The sequence below is a fragment of the Camarhynchus parvulus genome, chromosome 3 (genome assembly GCF_901933205.1).
Source record: "Camarhynchus parvulus chromosome 3, STF_HiC, whole genome shotgun sequence".
Classification (NCBI taxonomy): Eukaryota; Metazoa; Chordata; class Aves; order Passeriformes; family Thraupidae; genus Camarhynchus; species Camarhynchus parvulus.
The window spans coordinates 43,546,211-43,568,381 of record NC_044573.1 but is presented as its reverse complement, the minus strand read 5'-3'; the positions used below and the strand labels follow the sequence as shown (position 1 = coordinate 43,568,381).

Here is a 22,171-nt window from a genome sequence, read left to right as displayed (position 1 = left end):
AGGAGCTGAATTGTTGCTTCTGCTCCAAAGATATACTAAAGATACACAATTGTTTCTTTGGATTTCTTTTGAAGATTGGAATAGCTGCTTCTTCATGGAAAGCTTCCTGCAACAAATGAAAAGCAGTAGGGGGGGATAAAGTTTGAGGGTGAAGCTTGTTAACTCTGAAATAGCTTATCCTAGATTAACTCTTACTTTAGTAATCAGGTTTATAGCTCTGCAAACAAACATCATATTGCATTTAACCAGAGAAGCTGTGCCAAAGGGTAGATTTGTACCTCAAATAGCTGCCTTTTTTGGTTTGGCTTGGTTTTCTTTGTTATAATCCCCTTTCCAATAGCTATGCTTCTTAGTTTTTTTACCTTGTAAGCAGGTTTTTTTACCTCTACTGTATGAACAAAGTAATCTTATCTTATTACTGATAAATTTTGCATTAACTGTGTGTTATGGTAATTTCATGAATAATGTAATGAAAATTCAGGTTTAATGTGTGGAAGAATGTGTATCTCAGCATTATTTCTTACTAACGATATTATGTACAGATACTTTGTGTATAAGCACAGAGGACATTGTGCAAGTTTATTATGTGAAAACAAGTTCAGGGATTAGTCCAAACCTTTACACCAGGTAACAATTAAGATTAGTAGTGGAAACCAAGTACTTTGGAGATCATGCCTATAACCAAAGTGATTATCACTTACAAATTTAGAACTATAGAAGTAAAAATTACTCTGAGGACTCAGTGATTGACTGCATTGTTTTAATCCTGCATACATGTCTGGGTTGGTGGGGTTTTTGTTTGCTCATTTGTTTCTGTAAATTCTGTGGGGAAGGGGGGAGTACAGTGACTAACTAGAATTGTAAAAGGGTCTGACAGTTGTTCCATATGTCAGAGTGTGATTCAGTCTTATTCAAAGCCTTATAGCATTGTTTAGTTTTAATGTGTACTTAAAGGCTTTTGAAAGCTGCAGTGAGGAAATCTGCAGCATTTTCAGAAAATTGAGTTTACATAGGATCATCTCTTTCATCCTCTGACTCCAGTGGAGTTTGTTTTGCAAGGAAATTGAGAACTTGATTCAGGCAAAATTGTGGTGATGTTGCTTGATGTAAAGGCACTAGATGAGGTGATGGTAAGGTGTTTTCCAACCTCTGAATGGATTTCTGACTACTAAAATCTTGATGCTTCTAGAAAACCGTAGCTAAAGCCTGAAGAGCCTTTCTCCATCTTTAAAGGAGCTAGGAGTTTGCACATGTCAGTTTAAAATAGGGGATGATAATCATTGTCTTTTACCCTGACACTGCAAGCTGTATCTCAAGTGTAATTCCATTTAGAAAGTTGTCATTTCCTAAAGTAATTTTTTGTAGACTGTGAATGCATTGAATTTTGGAACTTGGTCTGTTGAATTTTATTTATCTTGAGGACCATGCTTTGTGATATGTAAGTCTATCTCCAAATTACTTGGAACTTTTGACTTTAGCTCCTAAAATGCTGCATAGGTGGTGACCTATGTAAGGAGGGGGGAAAAACTCAACTTTTGCCATTTAGTATCTTCGTATTTGGTGGAAAATTGGGATTGAAAGGCAAAAGTTGGTATAAGGGAGAAGAGGTATTACCTGGGCTAACTTAGGGCTACACTCATTTGCTGCTCCTTGAGGTTTTGTAGAAGGCAGAATTTTCCTAACTTTCAGGGATCTATGCGCATTATTGTTGCTTTTCTGTAGTGTATCTCTAGGGATTCAATATTTATTCTTTGTTTTTTATTATTAAATTCTTGATGCTTTTTGATTAGTGACTTGTATCCTGGTTTAACAAAACTGAAATAGCTTTCAAAATTGCAACAAATAATATGTTGTCTCAGTGCTAGACTTGATTAGTCTACTTCTTGAGTTAAAGAACCTATCATAATACTTGCACTCGAGGTGCTCTTCTCTCCTAGGCAAATTACTTGTAAGTCTTCCCTTAGAAAATTGCATTTCATAGATCCTGTTAGCTTTTGGTTTTGACACTGTGTGTGATCACATCTTGCCATTTCCAGAAGTTTTCAGAAGAAGTCTCTAAGTCAGGTGGCAGCACTTGGTGAAATTTCTGTCCTTTTGGGATGAGGAGTAGAATAAACTGTAGGGGCATGACAGATTGACATTTTGTCAGAATGCTGTTCTTATGTTTCTGGCAGCAGCCATCAGTTTCCCTCTAGGAGCGAGGATGACCTCATGCATTCAGTAATTTCAGGAGGTCATCACTCCTGTGTTTTGGGGGATCTCACTTGCTCTCATCTCAGGGTTACCAGCGAGAAATGAGCACAGTGCTTTTAGAGAAGCATTGGTATTTATTATTACTCTCTTGTTTTAGCTTTTTCTCTCTAAACTTTGCAATTGTAATATCTTTGCAGGTGGTTTGCCCAGATTGTAGTGATGATATTGCGGTGAAAAAAGACAATATTCTTGTTCGCTCATTCAAGGATGGCAAATTGTGAGTAGGAATGTTGAGTTTGATAATTGAACAAAATTTATACCTCAAGTGAAATGTAGTATGAGGTGTGTTGGTTAAAGTGTTAATAACATCAGTAAGTTCAGTGAGTTCCTGCCAGTAATTTTCTAATGTTTAAAAAACTGTTAACAGCCTACGTGGTGATGAAATTAGTCTTGAACTTTGTCATTATTACTAATGGGATGCATAAATCTATCTGTCTTAGTTTTAATTTCATTATTAAAATTGTGGCAAACCCAGCAGTATTACGTGACTTCAAGAATGGCCTGAAACTCTTTCCTGCTAAGGTTGGAATAGAGCAGTGCTTTTCAGGGATGTGGCTGTAAGCTTATCCAGTTCCAGAAGGGTCGGTGGGGATGTGTGCATGCCTGCACGTACACCACGTGCACACACAGAAATCCTCTTTCTTGTTGGAAGGTATTAAGGCACATGTTTATCTCAGTCTAGACTGCAACTGCCTCTTATCCAGCTCCTTGCAAAGAGCTCTAATGCTACTCAAAATAGGAAAAAGGATAGAGAAACATAGAAAACCAGACTGTCTGGTATTTGCAACAAAATAAAGAACTTTGTGTTCTTAAACTCACAACAGTAGAATTCTTTTTCTAGGTTTTAGTTTTTATTTCAAAAGTTGCAGCTATTTATTGTGCTTGGTTCAGTTCAACACAATGTTTTGCAAGAAGGATATTTAAATATTTAACAGTTTTGTTGTGGTTTAATTACTTACGAAGTCTAGGGTATTGCTTTACCATTTGATAGTTTTTCAGGCATCAGTGCACATCACCTAAGGAGCACACATAAGATGTGTGCACACAAGCACTTACCCACCCCCCAGTCCTCCAGAGCTGCAATTCAGATTTGCTTCCTTGGTTGTAGACAAAATAGAAATCAGAAAGTGCTTTGTTCTTTCAATTTGAAAGTCTTTAATTTCATATTGACAATTTACACTAATACTCATTTAATCAAGGTAGGGTTCTAAATTAATGTTAAATTAATGTGAGGTTTAAAGTATTACATATATGGGAGATTCCAGAAACTACCTGTTTGTGGAAGTAGCATGCTTTCTTTAACATGCAGTGAATTCATATAGTTTAATCAATTTAATATTTTGGTTTTAATCCACTGACTAACACTGTACCAGAGTAACACTATAGAATTGTCAAGATATACTTTGTATGCTTCTTATGTGTGTTTAGTAAGTGTATTATAATCTTAACGGGAGCTTTGTATTGTATAGTTAGTTTACCTTTAAAATATTTTAAATGTTTTTAACACGTTCTAAATTCTCCAGTGTTTCTGTGCCAAGAAAAGATGTCCGAGAAATCAGTGAAACTTCACCAAAGCCTGACGCTTTGTTAAAACAAGGTAAAAATAACTTCCTGTGAGAAACACTTGTGTGTATTTGCTTAGTTACATGAATCACTAAATCTATGGCAGATTGATTCATGTCTTAAAGATCCTAAACTAGGATCTTCTCTTACAGAATAATATATTGAAGGACAACACTTATGGAAAGTTAGAGGAACTTTTTTCAAACAAATAAAACTTAACTAAATAAAAGCCCCCAAAACAGCACCCCACTTGCTCTGCACTGGCTTTAACTGTAGACATGCCAAACATGCACACATTGGTTCTATACATTGTATTTTTCCTTTTGCTTTAGAACTTACAGAATTATTCTCACACTAGTGCCCCTAATAGTTGTAAGTTGCCTTTATGAGCTTTGAAAATCTGGAATTGTGGGTGCATTTGAAAGTTTAAGCTTGTGTGATGAAACTCTTAGAGTTAGCTTGTGATTATTTCTTCCTTCTTGCCCTCTCTTTTTGATATATATAAACTGCAGTGTAAACCTCTTGGATAGGGGTTTCCTCAGTTAAATTTTCATATATGCCCTGTGCAGAAGATCCTTGTTTGTGTCTGTAGACACTAACAAGGTAAAAATACTGGTAGTATCTCTGGGTGCCTTGATGTGTAGAGAACACTAGGCCAGTTTGACTGGATAAGACAAATAAGGATGGACAACATGGAGTGGTTGTTGAGGATCTTTGAATGTGGAGAGGAATTGTTAGTTAGCAGTCTTTCCTTCTCCTCTTCCCCATCACCCCTCATTACTGTTTTTTAAATTGAAATATTTGTGCAAACTGATATTTCCTGCAGTGCTAACAAAGGCTGGTTCTTTTACAGCTTTTGACCAAGCACTTGAATTCCGTAAAACCAGAACTGTTCCTAGTAACTGGAAAACAGAATTGAAAGAAGACAGCTCCAGCAGTGAAGCTGAAGAAGAGGAAGAAGATGAAAAAGAAAAAGAGGATAACAGCAGTGAGGAAGAGGCAAGTGAAGTTTGTAAAGGCCATAGTTAGACAGCTGATAAAAATTAGCTGGGACATATATATTTAAGCAGGCCTTTTTAACATTAGGGGACATATAATATGTTAACATAGGCAACACTGTTAACATAGGCATTATTGAGTAACTCACTCTTTCCCTGATCTGCTGAAGAACTGCTTCTCTCCATGCCACCTCTCTGGCTACCCTGTGTAATGAAGCAGGACTTTCAGTCAAGGCATTAGCTGCCATGCATCCACTTCCACCTTTCTTCTCTTTTTTGTCCTGCAAGTATGGAGTCCCCACCTCATGCTTGGTTTTCTGATCATCTGTTCTTTACCCCCGGCCTTCTGTCCAGAAAAAAAAATCAAGACAAGGAAAGAACTTCATTTCACAGCTGGCTGAGAGGCTGAAAGAGAGGCTTTTGAGCCTTTTACTTCTCTGTACCTTCCTGTGGTACTCTAAATCTGTATCTGCCATAATCACTTTTTTCTCTCACTAGGGTTTGAGAGCTGTTCTCTTAATTTTCAAGCAAGTACCAGTAGTGCAGCAGACTTAATTTCCTATTAGTAGGGGAATTGTGAAGAAGAAACTGAACTGGTTTGGGTCTTAAATGGTTGTTAGGGTCCTTCCCTCAGTCCATCCTCTGTGGATACTGTGGCTCTGGCATACCAGAAAATAGTGTTTCATCTTCTAGTCATTCATTTCTTTAAAATATGTTGGGAGACTGCAAAAGTGTGAAGTTATGACTTCGCCACCTCTCCATGTTTATAATTTCTTTCTGCCTCCTCTTTAAGCTCTCAGAAGATTATCCAGCTCTGATCAAAAGTTTGCAAGGGACAGACAGTGCTCTGCTTAGTATTTTGAGAAGCAAGGAGTAGTTCCTTGGGCTCAATACAATTTCTGAACTTTGTCAGCAGGTTCATGTCCAGCCATGAACATGATGCATGGAGATAGGTTTGTATCCATGCAGAATGACACATCATCTTTATATAGTGATCATTCCTGCACTACTTTTAGGTGAAAAATACAGAGCCTTTAGCTACAGCATTTGTAAACATTTGACCTTGTACTCTTTCAACACCTTCTCCTGAGCTCCTCTTAGTTGCATGTTTGTTTGTTTGAGCTAATCTTTCCATGTGCTAGACATATAGATTTCATTTCAGACAAATATTTTGGAATTTACTGTATCACCTCTTGTGATAATATCTTTTCCAGTAAACAGTGATTTCAGTAATTTGTTGAACTAGGAAGTTTCTAAAACAGAGGCAAAATATTTTTTTTCACTTCTCTTTTTTCTTCTTTGCTCTCCTTGGTGGTCAGTGGCATGTGTGTCTCCTCTCCTCTCCATATTTGAGCAGTTTCTGCAGCTTCTTCTCTTGTTTTTGTTATTTTGTGCCTGTATCCTCCTGATTGTCAAGCAGCATCTCTTCCCAAACAGGGCCTGCTCTTGGGACTTTAGCCACCTGCAGGTTGTTTTGCTGCTTCCCAGGACATGATGGCTTCCCCGAGGCCATCCTTGTGGTCCTACTACCTGTAAACCAGAACAAAACAAAACAGAAAACCCAAGCTCTTAAAGATGTCACCACGGACTTCAAAAACAGATACGTCTGTCCCATATGTATGTTCACTCCATTCTGTAGATACATACATAGATGCTTTTCTATATCTCATATCTATATACATGCTTCCATCCTATATAGATAGGAGTTGACATGCAAATCCTCTGTACTTATCTTCTGAGAAGAGTAGTTGCCTTGTTGTTTTTTTTTTCCTCTAATGGAAGAGACTGGAAAATGGCCTTCCTTTGCTTTCCAAAATCTGATGGTATGTAAAAGAGTTGTCAAAGACCTTCTCTCCCAGTGCTGTGCTATAGTGCTGTGTGAATTTGTATTGCAAAAAACTTGTTCTTGTTTTCCTGAATTTTATTATCTTATGTAGAAGCCATTTAATTTTAACTTGTAGAATAGAGAGATACATTAGGGACTGCAGAGTGACCAGCTAGCACTCTGGTTGTGTAACCTGAAAATAAGCAAATATGACAGTGTGATATGCCTGCTTCAAAGCATTATCTAGGAAACCTTGTTGTCTAACTGGATTGAGAGATTATTAACAGATACTATTAGTATAGTATAGTACATACTGACTCTGTAGAGATTCTGAGAAAGTGCAAATGCTTTTCAGAGGCATGCAGGGTCCTAGGCTTTCCATGTTAGCACACTTCTGTAGAAAGTTACTTTGTTCTCTACTGGAAAAATAATTAAGGAGTATTCATTCACTATTCTGGCACCTCTGTGAATTATCACATTAGAGATGTAGGAGTACCCTTCCGGCACTGGACTGTATAGTAGGAAGGGAGTGTTTTATTCAGCCTCTTCATTACCTTTACCTTATTTCCCCCTGTATTTAAAAAGAATACATTCATTCCTCAAAACATTGTTGGGTTTCCTGAAGGTTTTGTTCAGTGACACCTGTCACCCCACCCCTAAATGTTCTGTGAGACTAATGTCTTATGGCAAGTTTTTTCTTGTTGATGAGGAACATGAGAAACCCTAGTAGCTGCTCATGATCTGTTTTCCATGATCCAGCAAATGCTGGTAAAAGTCCATTCCAAGTACCTGCTGTGGGAGTTGAGGAAAAAAAAAGAATTAAAAGAATTACGCAGTTTTGGAGTTTTATTCCCCAAGTAATTTGTTCTCCATGGCCTGTGGAATATGAATGTTCTTAACTAGGCTCTTATCTGAACTACATGCAGAGCTGCAGCACCACCTTGTACCTGTCAGAGAAGAATTGGGCTAGAAGTGCCGATCTGTGGTGCCCCTGCCCTGTGAAAAGGCTCTCTACTTTACTGGTTGCAGTTTTCTACCCAGCCCATCAAAGCTGCCTGCTCTGAGCTCTGCTGGTACATGGGGTGTCAAATGCCCATCATGTAATGCCCCTTACAGAGACTTTCCTCTTGCATTGCCTTTGCAAGATGGGAGTATTTTCACTGCATTTCTGTTGATATTTATATCTGAAGGGCCACTTTCCAGTATATTGTGAATGCTGGCTCTTAATTTTTTTGCCTGTTTGCTCTGATGTCATCCAAGTGCATTTAATGAATAAGAGGAAGTGTAGAATAAGAAAAAAACCCTACTCCTTGATAATAGTTACAGCCTTTCCTGACCTTATTTCAGCTGTACATCTCTATATTAAATAGATTCAGTAGATGTTGGAGGGTTTGAGGTTTGTTTTTGTTTGCGTGTGTTTGTTTTTCCCAGTTCTGTTTAGTAATGATATTCTGTTTCTGTTGTTTTTTTCAACTGTCTTAGTATGACTTCAAAGACAGTATGTTTTTTCCCCTTGCTTCAGGGTAGGTGAAGCTTTAATACTTAGCACAAGGAGACTGTTGAAGAATGGAAATTATAATCATAGAATACAAATACACCAAAGAAAAATAATTTACTTTAGATTACTGAATAACTAGTTATTTTTGGAAACTCTACGGGTAGTATTAAAAATTAATCAACTCATATTTGGTGTATTGTTTTGCAGTAGCTCAGTCATCAGAATTTGAAATATTAATATCTTATTGCTACAAGTTGTGGCAAACCCCATTTCCAAAAGAATTTATGAGGTGTTAGAAAGTAAGCCATAGTGCTTTTTTATGAAACTCCACTGTTTATTAATCTAAGTAAATCTAATACAAAGGTTTATTAGTGCAATGAACTGAACTTCCAAAATATCCATTGTTATTTCAGTTCTGGGATTGATCCTGCTCAGCACGCGCCCAGCTGGTGCCCCATGGCAGTTCGCATGCAGTGCCATTGGCTGCGGTTTGCCAGTGCAGTGGATTAGAACTCCTAAGAAAGTGCAAGCACCATTTGCTCTTTTGACTTCATCTCTGAAAGTGACGTAGTCTGTCCAGGACTCAAGGAATCACTTAACTGCAGTAGAAATAGAGCTGAGATTTCTGATAGAATCTCTTGATCATTAATAGCGCTGTCTCCCAGACTTTCTACATAAATGGACGAAATTGAGAACACATCTTGATCTGTGGTATCACTTACGATACTTCAGTGATCAGTCAGAAATCCAATCTCAATGTATGTTTACAGTCAATGTTTTATGTATTTTGAAACACTGTAGTTTATAAAACTAGGTTTCATGTGGCATAGCACTGAGAGCATGTATCTCTCTGTGCCATATCCTGTTGCTGACTACAGTAAAACAAACTTAAACATTTAAACCTAAATGATCACTGCCTTATGTTTCTTAATGAAGGAGTGTAACTCAAAATGGTGACAGTTTTCTTGCCTGCATTTCTTTAAACAGGAGGAAATAGAGCCATTTCCTGAAGAACGAGAGAACTTTCTTCAGCAATTGTACAAGTTCATGGAAGACAGAGGTAGGCATTTTAATTAGCAGTACTTTGAAAAATTGAGCCTGTAAACTAGTAGTGCTTTGCAGTACAGTTTTGGAAACAGGGAAACTGTACTTACATCTTCTGCCTTCCATTCTATTTGGATGATGAGTCTGTCACTTGACTCATCTCCTAAAATGCAGTCCCAGATGTCTACTTTCAGAAATAAATGGATTTATATAAATATTTATCCTATTATGTTTTGCATATATTGTACTATGTTTGCTATAGTGTACTTATAGCATGTATAATCAAACATTTAATACTTTCAATCATATTAATTTATATTCTCAGTTTAATAACTTAAAATACTGACACACATCTTTTAGGTCATGGAAAAATGCATTTACTTTATGCTTATTTTCATTTGTGAATCCTCATAGCTTAAGCACATGAACATTATCCATAGATTGAGATGTTTTTGAAAGCCAGTGCCAGTCATTATGTTAGATCTTTACCAGGTTTTTATATATTGCAAGAAAAGGCAGGAGTGAGGGTATCTGTATTTAAATTACTATTATAACTGGTTGAATTAGTATCATCTTTAATGCCATATGAAATGAGTTAAACTCTTCCCAAGAGATGACAATGTGGTAGCTACTGCTAGTACAGTAGCAGAGGAAGTTTCAGCTCTTGAAGCATTGTGGGATTGCTCCTGTTGAGGGTTGGTTTGGGTTTTTTTAAATCAGTAAAAAGACTATTGTATTTTCAGATGTAATAATTTCAGTGGATATAATAAAAATATGTACAATATAGTTAGCAAGAAAATTTGCATAATTTCTACATGTTCAGTAATGTATGGAAGAATGTATATAAATGCATTAAATAACATTGTATATATGCATTAAATACCATAACCCATTTTCCCTCTAGTTCAGTAAGACTGTAGAGTTTAAGTTTCACGAAAAGAAAGTACCAGATGCAGGAGGTGGAGTTTAAAATACTGTATTTAATAGTAGTGCATATTATGTGAATTTCATGTTATTCTGAAAAAAATACTTCAAAACAGCCTAACAACTGTTTTTGTTACCCAGGGACTCCTATTAACAAACGACCTGTGTTAGGATACAGAAATTTGAATCTCTTCAAATTATTCAGACTTGTACACAAGCTTGGAGGATTTGATAACGTGAGTATTAGTATGATGAGTACTCCAGAGCCATAAAACCTGAGGATGCTGTTTATTATTGTGAAATAAATACTAATAAATAACACAGGACAATTAGATGTATGAAAGTTTTCTGCTATGGCTGAATAAGACACCTTGTAGCTCTCAAAACCATGCTTTAACATGAACCAGAACTAGTTAGAAGCTAAACAAATTACACATTGACTCAGCATGTTTAATTATTGCTGAATAAAATAAGCCAGCACATGTGTTTTTGTAATACTTCAAGAAACATTTGTCTGATAAAGTTGTTACCTCCACGTGAAAGGAGTCGCTGCTCAGTAAAATCTCAAAGACAGCCAGTTTAGTGACCTGATGTAAGGCCCTTAATTTCTATTTATTCTGGGCAGTGTAAAGAAGAATTTGCTGATGGGGATTAGTGAGACTGGTCTTGGGAGAAGTAATTGAAATACATTGAATTCATGGCCAAGCAGATTCTGTTTGTGCTTTGAACTGCTTCCCATGAATGTAGCCTGACAGCTGAGGAGTCTGTTTGTGCAGTGATGCCTTTCTGACAGGCAGGACAGGATGTGGTACTTGGGTATTGCAGTACATCTGCTTTACCTTCACAGATGGTTAGAAATGGGCACGTCATGGATCTTTGTCACCAAAGGGCATGCTAAGGACATAATGAAAGACTGCTAGGCACTCTGGCTGGTGCAGTACTACCAGAGCTGAGTATTGTTGATGCTTTGACTTATTTTTTTTCTTTCCAATTTAATTAAAATTCTAGCTCTGATAGTTAAGAATTACTTTAAATATAAAATGATGTACTGATTTTTCTGATAGCTATATTTTCTTTCCTCTGTTTTATTGCCACCTGGAGAGGAAAGCCTGCTGTGGCTTGTTGCATTGCAGAAATGCTAAATTGCTTAAAGTGATTACATTAGACTGCAGTTTGCATTACAGTGAAATACTGTGTGTGTGATAAATAGTCATTTTATACATCAGAGGAAATTACTTACATTTTTTGAAGCTGTAAACTTTGTCAATTTAGGTTTTTTGTCAGTGAATTAATTCAAAAACAATGACTTCATTGTGTTTAACAGATTGAAAGTGGAGCGGTGTGGAAGCAAGTTTATCAAGATCTTGGAATCCCTGTATTAAATTCAGCTGCAGGATATAATGTTAAATGTGCATACAGAAAGTAAGTAATAAAGCCATGTAGTTCATGCTAAAACTACAGTGAACTGAAGTGATGCTGTGTTAGGGGTAATATACATAAAATCCATAACTCTTTGTTTATAATACAGTTTTTAAGGCTTTAAACCTACTGCCCATGTTTAGCTTCTCTAGGTTGGATTTTCCTTCTTTAGTCAAACTTGCTTATCACAAACAATTTTTTTTTTTTTAGATATCTCTATGGTTTTGAAGAATATTGTACATCAGCTAACATTGAATTTCAGATGGCATTGCCAGAGAAAGTGACTAATAAGCCTTGTAAAGACTGTGAAAAAGAAAAAGAATTGAAGATGCATGAAGAACCAGAGCAGGATGCAAAAGAGATAAAAGTGGACAAGGACGAGCGCAAGCAGGAAGAAGTAGCAGTAGTACAACAAGAAGAAAAAAAGTCAGCTGAGAACGATAATGAAAGTAAAGAAAATGATAAGCCCTCCGTTCTGGTAATATATTTTAAACTTCATCTTGTATCTGGTTTATAAAGTCTGTTGGTGTGTTAATAACCATGAATGAATATAAAGATTGAAATTTCTATGATGGATTTAAAATAAGACAAAAACTCACTGTAAACCTAATTCAGAACAAGACATTTGAGCTGTATTTACCCTAGGTGCCTGTTTTCCAGGGTCATGATGTCAAAATGTCTGACTTGTTAGAAAACAGGTCCAACATTTCATTTATTTGAGGGCCTCCTGGGTGAAATGGAGACTAATTAGTGTCCAGCTTTATCTTTATCTGGGTAATGCATGCTCACAGCTAACTGTATTGCTGATATTTTCATCATCCATTTAACTATGTAAATACTCATAATAATGCTCATAAATACTGCTGTTACTTTTGTGTTCCCATGAAAACAGTGAAGCTCTACAAAGACCTGGGCCATATTATGTACACATGGTCTAATGTAGTTTAGTGGTCCAGAGAAACAAATGTTTATAGCTTTTCAAAATCCCCTGTTGACTCAGTGGCTTTAGCAGAGGAAGCTCAGGGCCATAAACTGATGTGCAGCACTCTACAGGCCTCGGAGTTTGCTGTGGAAGCAGTGTGGCTCCTCAAGTCAGTGTGCAACACAGCTGTAATGTGGGCTGGTATTCTCTGGGAGGAATCCCACACAGACCAGTACTGGTATTTCTGCATCCCAAGTGGAAACATGCTTTGTGAAGTGATTGTCTTTGGGATTGCTTTGCAGCCCAGGTCTAAGAGCTGCATGCCTGTATCATTGTGATAAAACAAGCTAGGACCCTGGCTGCAACTTTAAACTGTTAGGATTAGCTTAAGACTTTCAAAAGGAAAAGCAGAAGAGATGCTGTAATTTTAGGAGAAGCCCCACACTGTAGCATTGTCTTACTCTTACGACTTCAGTGTGTTTTATCTGCCTTTTCTTAATTCCTTTGTTTTCACCTTGTGAGTTGACTAAAGGTTTTGTTGTCCTAGGGAAACAAAAAAAATTCGCCAGATTCTGTGTTTACTCAGCCTGATCAAGAAAAGGACTTAAATGTAATCAAAACTGAAGATGAAATCAAATTGGAGGATAAAGAGGAGGAGAAGATGAAAGAAATGGAAAATCCTACAGTAAATGCAGATGCTGAAGAAAAAGAAAAATCAGGGTAAGTTATGCTGTTTCTAATCAGATGAGACATAGGTGTTTTTTAAATTTTACTCTTGTAATTTGAACTTCAAATCAGACATGCCTTTGTTAATTAGACTTGTATCTTCCAGAGACCAATGTGTTCATAACTTTGTTGTGGTTAGGCCATTGAAGTTCGTTGATCTATTTTTAAAGGAAAAGGCACCCTAAGCTTTATAGGTTCCAGGCCTAAATGTAAGCTGAGTGAGAGCAGAATATACAAAGCATAGGTCACTATTTGATTTAATACAAAAATATTGCAGTCATTGCCAGGAGTATTTTCATACTTGATTTTACAAGTATAAGGCAAACTTGTGGTTTGCCACAAGCTTTTGCTTTTGGACAGGGGTGTGTAACATGGGAAAAGATGGAGGTACCTTGCATGGCTCAGTTAACAGCCTTGCTGTTGAATAGGCCTGGTACCGGCCGGAGTGTTGTGCAGACCTTCAGACAGATGTTTTGAAAGTAGGAGATGGAAATAATAGGGATGCTCAGGGCCATCTAATCAGTGAGTCTGTGTGAATCATTTGGTTCATGGAAAGGGCAGGTTTTCCTGTTTCAGTGCAGGAAAATCTTACAAGTGTTTTTCAGCAGCCACACAAAAAAATTACAACCAGAATATAGTCCTCATTAATCCCCAGTGTGTTAACAATTTGTGTTCTTACAATTAAAACTCTCATACAGTATGATTTCTAGTATTAAGAACACAACAATTTCCCCTTAGAGGTCAGATAGATCTCTTTTAATACAGTCTTTGTCTTCAATAAAGCCCAGTAACAGATGCTTAAGGGAGAAGCTGTTACAAGAGCGAAAGCAGATAATGACACCTCCTTATACTTTCACAGCAATCTGTATATCAGGGATGTGTTGGGTTTTGTTGGGTTTTTTTTAGTTAATACCATCTGTTGCCTGACCAGTAATTCCTTTGTTCATTCCAGCAGTTTTGTTAATTCGTAGATCAGCTGTCTTGTCTTGATCTTCTGTCTAAATATCATTAGCTCTTAATGCTTCTTCTGGCCCATTAAAAGTTGTGGCCAGAATGTCATGGTTTAGTATATTAATTTCTGATTCATTGGTAGTAGTTATTTTATTTTGTTTTAGATTTTGATTTTTTTAGTGGATTCTGGAATGATCCTTTTGTAAAAAGTTTTTGTCCTCCTGAATATTTTCAGTGAGATTTCATTGACAATTTCTGTAACTCAGAAATGCAGAATACAGAAAAACCAAGTTTACCTGAATTCAGTTGAATAGCCTTTTCTTTATGGTTGTGATTTTGTTTGTATCCTATGTAAACTTTTCTGTTTTAAAATACTAATTGCTGGACTTTGTTGCATTTGCTATTTTTAATGTGAACTAGGCGAGTTGTACTTTAACGGAATTATTAAAGACTGATTTTACAATGCTGCTTTCAAAATACAGAACTAAATAGATGGAAAACCTTGCAACGCTCAGAGAATAGCAGTTTTTAAAGTTCTCTAAATTCTGTATTTATATGTGTGTATGTTTGTGATGTTACTTTATATTTATTTATATACCCGAAAAGTATGGTTGGCTTCACGCTTACCATGCTGCAGCAGTAAATGGTACATGAAAAGTTAGAATCTGCATTTGCTTTTCAGTAATCCTTTATTTTAATTTTTTTTAAGTTGAGGTGTTTTAATACAAATTCATGTCAATTTGCATTATTTATTACATAAAATGTTAATAGTGTTCCTATTTTTTTATTTATGAAAACAGCAAAAATCTGTAGAGAATTTTCTTTTAAGTTTTCCCAATTCACCTGACAGCAATTGAGTGAATTGTTTTCCCTCTACTCCTCCTTACTCATCCCAGTGGAAAACTCTTCCAACTAGTATTTTTGCTATTATGACTCATGGAAGATTGTAATGAGTTGCTTAGAATGGAAAGCATAACTCTAAAAAGAGGTGTAGGTGCTGATGTGGTCATTGCTGGGAGGTATGCTGTGTTTGAAGGGATAATTTAAATTACAAAAATTGAACACTTATAGCAGGTAATTGTAAGTATTTATAAGCAGTGTTACTGTAGTAGCGCTGTTAGCATGATTACTTTTCCCTTCTACCCTCTCAGATTGATAGGGAGTACAAAATGCACTTGAGTCAGCTTTAAAGAGCTTTAAAAAATGTCACTGTCATCCTAAGTGCTAAACAATGTTTTTAGCATTTATGCCATAAGGGCTTAAAGGAAATTTATGGGGCATTGTATTAGATTTTGCACTTCCCTGCGCCCAACTTCATGGATTAGAAGTGGCAGAACTTACACAAAGGTGGAAATGCTGTGGTTGGAGTTTTTTGTTGAACTGAAATGCAAAACCAGGCATTTTTTAGGTAGAAAACTAATCACACACACTAATACCTGAAATGTAATCAAAATAGATCAGTGTGAAATTCAGACTGAAATTTTGTTATTTGGTGTATTTAAAATGTCTTCCTAGAATTTTTTTTAAAGTTATGGACCATTTGTCCTTCAGAGTCCTAACAAAATAGCTAAACAAATTAAATCTAATGTTATATTAGGCACACTTTTAGAGTTTTCTATTTGTGTTTATATCTGTAGGACTTTGGACATCTTCATGTAGCTTGTCTGTAGACATAAGGAACCATGAGGATAGAAAAACTTCTGGGTTTCTGACTTTCTTATGGGAGGACTGGATGTAACTCCCAGCTTCCAAATCTCAGGAAATACTGCTGGGAGCCAGGGTGTTTATTTTCTCCAAGTTTTGTTTCTCTGTGCAATCCCATGTGTCTCAAACTTTGGAGATTGCTACCACTTGAATTGTATGGTTCCATCTACACAGACTTTAACAATATGATGAAGAGGAAGAAAGGCTGAACTTTCTCTTACTTGCTTCCCCAGAGTATCAGTTTCTTGCCTGCTTATGTATCTGTGAGCACTGAGAGTAGAGATTCAAAGGGTACTTTGTCCTTTATTCTGTACACGCTTCTCTTGTTCGCTTTTTGCTTTGTTGTTTTACTTTTCCTGTGGCTAGTGGAAGATACCTTTGCTTGATACAGGTTGTACAACTTGTGATCATTAAAACAAGTTTTAAAAAAAAGCCAGTAATGTGTCTGTCCCAGAGGGTCCTTTACAAAACTGATTTTGTAAATCATCCTTTTCCATAACATCCAAAAAAGTAGTTATCCTTGGCCAGTGAATAAAGAAGAAAGTTCAAAATCCTTCTTCTCCAGAAGTTCCTACAAACTTGATGTTGTGGAAGTCATGATCTTCAAATGTAGCATTGTATGGTTGGTGTGCTGTTTCCTTTGTAGCATCCAGTAATATCAATTGTTCTAACTTGTCGAACACTTGAGTCAAAGTCAACAAATTGGGAACAGAACTGTTTTTCTACACAATGAACAGTATAGACAATTAAATATGTTCCAAGGAGATTGAGGCCAGGAGCCTGGAGATTTTAGAAGGTGTGGCGTTTTTAGTACAGGTTAATAAAATGAAAGGTAAATCTTTAAAAATTCCATGGTAGGTAGAGTTTGGAAACGGAAATGTAGGTTAATTGCTATATAACCAATATTAGTAAGATTTTTGCCCCCAGATAGTTAATTCAACTCCAAGTTTCCATGTTGGTTTTGGAGTTTTTATTGAGAATTTTTTTGGTTGGTTTTGTGTTTTATTTTGGTTTTAACACTTTGCTCTAAGGCACCTGGAACAGACCACTATCAAGAGCTTAATACTGAAATGAAAGTTTAAATGCTGAGAATCTGGGTAATTTTTCTTCTCAACAAAAATTGGCAGCAGACATATATGGGTAGTATTTGGCTTTTTGAGGTGCTTGGGCAAAATTCTTTTAAGAATCCCAATTCCAGTACATAGACATACCAAGAAGTTTTGTCCTTGTATTTTCTTTCTTGTGGCTGAAGTGCTGCCTTAACACCAGGAAGGGCTGCCATTGCTGGATCTTACCTTGTTCTTGCTCATCAGACTCATTTTCACAAGTCCTTCTCTGGCCTTAGGAAACTTCTTGAATTTATTTGTTTCTTGTTCTTAAAAACAGTTTAATTTTTTTATTTTCTCCAAGGAATGCACGAACAAATGTCCTTAAGGAATTTAAGAAACCTAAACACTTCTGGTTGTCTGATACTGATGGTTTAGGTCTTTATGGTGTGGTTTTCTGGTAGCTGGTACTATCACATTTTGACAATATCACAAGGTAAAAATTCTAAACATTTAGTCTTTGCTTTAATTCTGTTCAAGACTATCAGCCATTCATTCATGTGTAAGGGAAAAATCTTAAAGCTGTTGTTCTTTCATGCAGTAGTACATTTCCCCTCCTGCAAGCAGTAGGGGAAGGGACTAGGAATAATAAAAGCAGTAATTGAAAACTAAGTCAAGATGGGCATTGTTTCATGTGAAGGATTTTACTAAGGGGTATTCTCTGTGAAGAGGACTGCCTGCTGTGCCTGTGCTGCTGCTGAAACTTTCTGTACAAGAGTTAAATTTTCTGATAACACCAGTTAGGGATTTTCTGAAAGCAGTTTACAGTGGGCTTTTATAATAGTCAGAAGCTCCATTTCACATATGGGAGAAAGACATTGTTAGAGGCAATGTTTTCTTCAGTTCCTTACCTCTTGAAATGACACATCATTGTGGTGGTGGATCTGAAATGGTAACAAGAAGGTTAGAATCTTTTGGAGTGTAGAATATTTGATATAAAAGGCATATCTCTTAGCTTCTTAAGAGTTGAGAACTATATATGGAGATAGCTTTCTCCAGTTTGATTCAAGTTTGTGGAATTGATTAGCCTTGGAAAACGGAGAACAGTGTGCCATGTCCAATGCTTGTGTAGTGTAAACGTATGCTCAGAATTTTAAACCGTTGGTGTGTGTGCTAAAGGGAAATGCCTATAAGAACCATACTTAGTAATTTTATTTATAGGAATATATTTCAATGCTTTTATTTGTGATGTGTGTTCTATTTATGTATTTCAGCTGGCTTTGTATGAGGAAAGAAGTTCATTGCGTAGCCATGTTTTCAGAACAGTCTAATTGTTTTTTCTTAATATAGAATTCAGACTGATACATACATACATGTAATGACTGCTTTTGATAAAGCAATAAGCTGCAGATGACTCAATAATGAAGTGTAGAGTGGCAGTGTAAATGTACTGGCTCTTTGTATTGAATGGAAGGGAGACATCTGACTTGGGAAAAGTGGTTCTGCCATCATATTTTACATAGCAAATGGTCACTGTGCAGGTTGTTAACCATGGTGGCTGTCACCAAGGCTTACATGTGTGGGAGAGTCTTTGAACACTCATCAGATACTGGATGCTTCCGAGGTGAATGTGAACCAGTGCTGTAAAAACAGGAAGGGCTGTACTCTTCAGTCAGACTTTGCCACCACTTTTTATCCTTTTGAGGAATGTTTCAGCACGTGGCTGAATGATGAGAAGTGATAACATGAGGTCCTGTCACCTGTCTGGCAGCAGAGCAACACACTGATCACAGCCAATGTGCTTGCATGATTGAAGTCTACTGTACTACACTCAAGCAGATCAAGGCAGTGCCTTCCCCTTGCCTTGGGACAGGGGTCCCCAACTGCATTTATTCCAACTTTCTGTGTGCAGACAGAAGTCCCAGGGACTTTTCAGATTTTCTTTGTAACTTCAGAGGTGCTGTGGTTCAACCCAACTGGCAGTCAGGTACCATGCATCCACTGGCTCTGTCCTCCCATCCTGGTGCATCCAAAACAGAGCCCTGTGCTACCAAGGAGAGAAAATCTCTATCCCAGCCAAAACCAGAGCAAGAGGGAAGACAAATACTGGTGATTTTTGGAGACGTGTTATTTTGTGTAATTGAAGATGAGATTCCATTATCATGGCATGAGTAAAGGTCTCTGTGACCTTTCTGCCTTAAAACTTAAGGTTACCTTAAGTGACCATCACACCTGTGATTGGCAATTTGAAAAGAGACTGAACATCTTTCAGCTCTGTATTATGAGAAGTAGAGGTTAAATTATGCTCTAGAATGAGAAAAGGGAAAAAAATAAGCAGGAAACAAAAATAGAAGCTAATTCCTAAACTTGAAGTGTCAATTATACTAAAGTTTATTTCTGCTAGTGATTCAATTAACTGTAATGACTTAATTAAGCCAATAATTGAAATAATCTTGCTTCCTCAAATTTTAGAATAACCCCTGAAAAAATAATCTTGCATGTGCGATCTCACCTGCTGTGTGTACCAGTTTGGTGCATTAGGGGAAGCATACTGGAGTAGGGTTAGGTTTGCTGCAAAACAGGAATTCTAGGAGCCAGATACAATGTTCCAAATCCCTCTCTGTCTCATAGGTTTCACCTGGGCTTTGTAACAGCTCATGTTTAGTGCCAGAGAATGTGGGCCAAAAGAAATTTGCATGATGCTGCATTTTCTTGAGTGGTGTAAGAGGAGCAGTGTTTCATTTATTAACTATGTCCAGTTGTTAATACACTTAATCATGGGCTTGTTGGTGTTAAATCTTTATATTGACTGAGAGTGACCTACTGTGTGTAGCTTTAGCCTTTTGAGGATGTTGTCTTGTCCTTTGAAAATAATGATAAGCAATATTTGTATGCTCTAAACATTTTAATGGTTTTACTTTATTAATGAATAGTTTTGCATTTTAATTCATTCATTTCTTGCTTCTGAATGTTTATGTTCCCAATCCTTGTGAGATGGGGTGAGGGTATTCTTTTTAGTCTGTGGTTGTAATTTGTAATGCTTTTGAGTCCCGATAAGCTTTCTGGTAATACTTTGGATTCTGGAACAGAGTTACGCTTGTATTGCTGCGTCTCCTGTACACTGTGTGTGCACATCTGCTGCTGCCTTGTGTCATCAGCTGCTGCTGGGGTTGTTCAAATTGTTGCAGCTTTGTGGTAGATACTGCTTGGTACTGGTTTTAAGTTGACAATTACTGTCTGCTGCCAAGAGGTTTGTTTCTTTTTTCCTTTTCTCTTTTTTTTTTTTTTTACCTTTTCCCCATGCCCTTCCCCCAAATGGGATTTTGACTGAGAAAATCAAAGAAAATCTGAAGAAAATCCAGTGATCTCATGCATACATACATGGACTAATGAAGTTATGACTGTGTATACTGGATGCCTACAATCACAATTTCCTCTTAGAAACCTCACATTTGTGGCAGTCACAGCTTCTCCTTTGTCTGCACTGCCAGATTTGAACTATTTATGGCATTATAAGACAATATCATCCTTGCAACCATTGGTATGTGTTCTTGGGGTTTGTGTTGGGGGTTTTTTGTTGCTTTTTTTGTTCCAGGAGCTATGCGAGTGTGTTGGATTTTTCTGCTCCAAAATGATGAAAGTTCTTTGCTTCTGTTTGGTTTCCTAAAACCTCAAGCTTATGATTGCTAACCAAGTCACTCCTTAGAACACTTTTTAATTGCAGCCATCTCTGCTGCCATTTTGCTTTTGCTTCCTGACATGCCCTCCACCTATGTCCAGCCTGCTGTTCACATCTCCTTGACCGTCCAAGTTACTCACTGCGATGGTTTCATACATCTCTTCCAGAAGGTACCAATTCCTGGTATTTTCATGGAGTCTTTGTAGGATATGTTGGGACACCAAGATGGGAGAGAATCCAAATTTGTTCAGCTTTCATAAGCCACTGGCACCATAATTGCCAGTGTCTGGAAAATCCTGAATCCTCCAGCATAGGCATACTTTACTTTGCAGACAGCATTCGAGGATTGTGCCCCTAGATCTTGGAGAGAAAAAAGTAAAAAGGCAGAATTTGGTTCACTGCAGTTTTGGAGTGTACTTAGTAATGGAAAATCAAAAGCTCTTCTTGTTCTTGGAGCAGTGGTGGCTCTGCTTCTGATCCCATTTTTTTAGCTTTTGTATGATAATACCTGTTGTACTGAAATTGGCCAGGAGTTTTTGTTTAGTGCAGCAGAGAGTATAAATTAAAATAATTGAAATTATTAGTTGTTGCTTTTTGTTGTTAGCTCTGGAATTCTATTCAGGGATTTTTCATCTGAATCTTTGGGCACCTTTTTTCCTCATTTCCTTGGGAAGTAAATTTTGCCATAAGTGAGCTTTCAAAGCTTATTTGTTCATGTTACATTTTTAACTCTGATGGTTTTAACTTCACTAGCAAAGTAGTTCACTGAAAGTATATAGTTCTATATCTGTCTGTCTATATATCTCCTGGAAGGCCGAGACTTTGTGTGTATGTGTGTATTTATACATATACATACATATATACAGAAAAAATAAAATTAAAATATTGGCCTTCTAGAATTATACTGTATGGTCCGTGGCATATATACCTGAATAGATACGTCTTCTGGGACTTGGTGTACTAGACAAAGATAGATTTTTTTAGCCTTTGTCTCAGTGTGTATGCACATGTGTGTATATACATATATGTATTTGTATATTTAGTGTGTCTCTGCATATATATATGTGACAACATTAATTTCTGAAGTAATTGTATTAAATCATGTATGAAATTATAGTACAGTTGAATTTAGCGTATTGTTCTGAATTACCACCTAATTAGGTAATAATAGTAATAAATAGTAATACTGCAGTTTTACTTCTGCAAAAGAGCATCCTTTCGCAGAGAGGAGGTAGCTTGGCTTATCTGCGTATTTTCTACTGAAATTGTAATGGAAAGGTTTAGATTATTAATACAGACTTCTCTGTTTGTAACCTTAACTAAAATACTGGTGAAAATCAGACTTGGAGCAGTAAATACGTTCTCTCTTATCCAAATATCCAAACGTAGCTGTTCCATCTATCAGGTTTTTTGATTATTGGCAGTCTGCAGTTGTTGTGAATTTAGTTAGCAACTAAATCTGTTCTGTGTTGCACAGAGTGTGTGATTAGAATGGTACAAGGGCCAATAATGCTGCTTTTTAAGTCTAATTAAGATTAGAAGATTTTTCCCCCATTAACTTCTTTAATCTAGTCTGCCTCTTTAAGCTGATTGCAGATAATTTTCAGATAACTGAGCAG

At 36.8% G+C, this 22,171-nt stretch overlaps 1 protein-coding gene across 3 annotated transcripts in view; it reads left to right on the top strand.

Moving 5' to 3' along the window:
- The window catches only part of ARID4B (AT-rich interaction domain 4B), an 88,770-nt gene that overhangs the window by 46,133 nt on the left and 20,466 nt on the right, over positions 1–22,171 (top strand). For all 3 annotated transcript variants that reach the window (XM_030946221.1, XM_030946219.1, XM_030946220.1), the window contains exons 9-16: positions 2,391–2,470; positions 3,777–3,850; positions 4,670–4,815; positions 9,125–9,197; positions 10,247–10,341; positions 11,430–11,527; positions 11,735–12,002; positions 12,994–13,166. In XM_030946221.1, the coding sequence (XP_030802081.1) occupies positions 2,391–2,470; positions 3,777–3,850; positions 4,670–4,815; positions 9,125–9,197; positions 10,247–10,341; positions 11,430–11,527; positions 11,735–12,002; positions 12,994–13,166 (1,007 nt within the window). The remainder of the gene's footprint in view (positions 1–2,390; positions 2,471–3,776; positions 3,851–4,669; positions 4,816–9,124; positions 9,198–10,246; positions 10,342–11,429; positions 11,528–11,734; positions 12,003–12,993; positions 13,167–22,171) is intronic.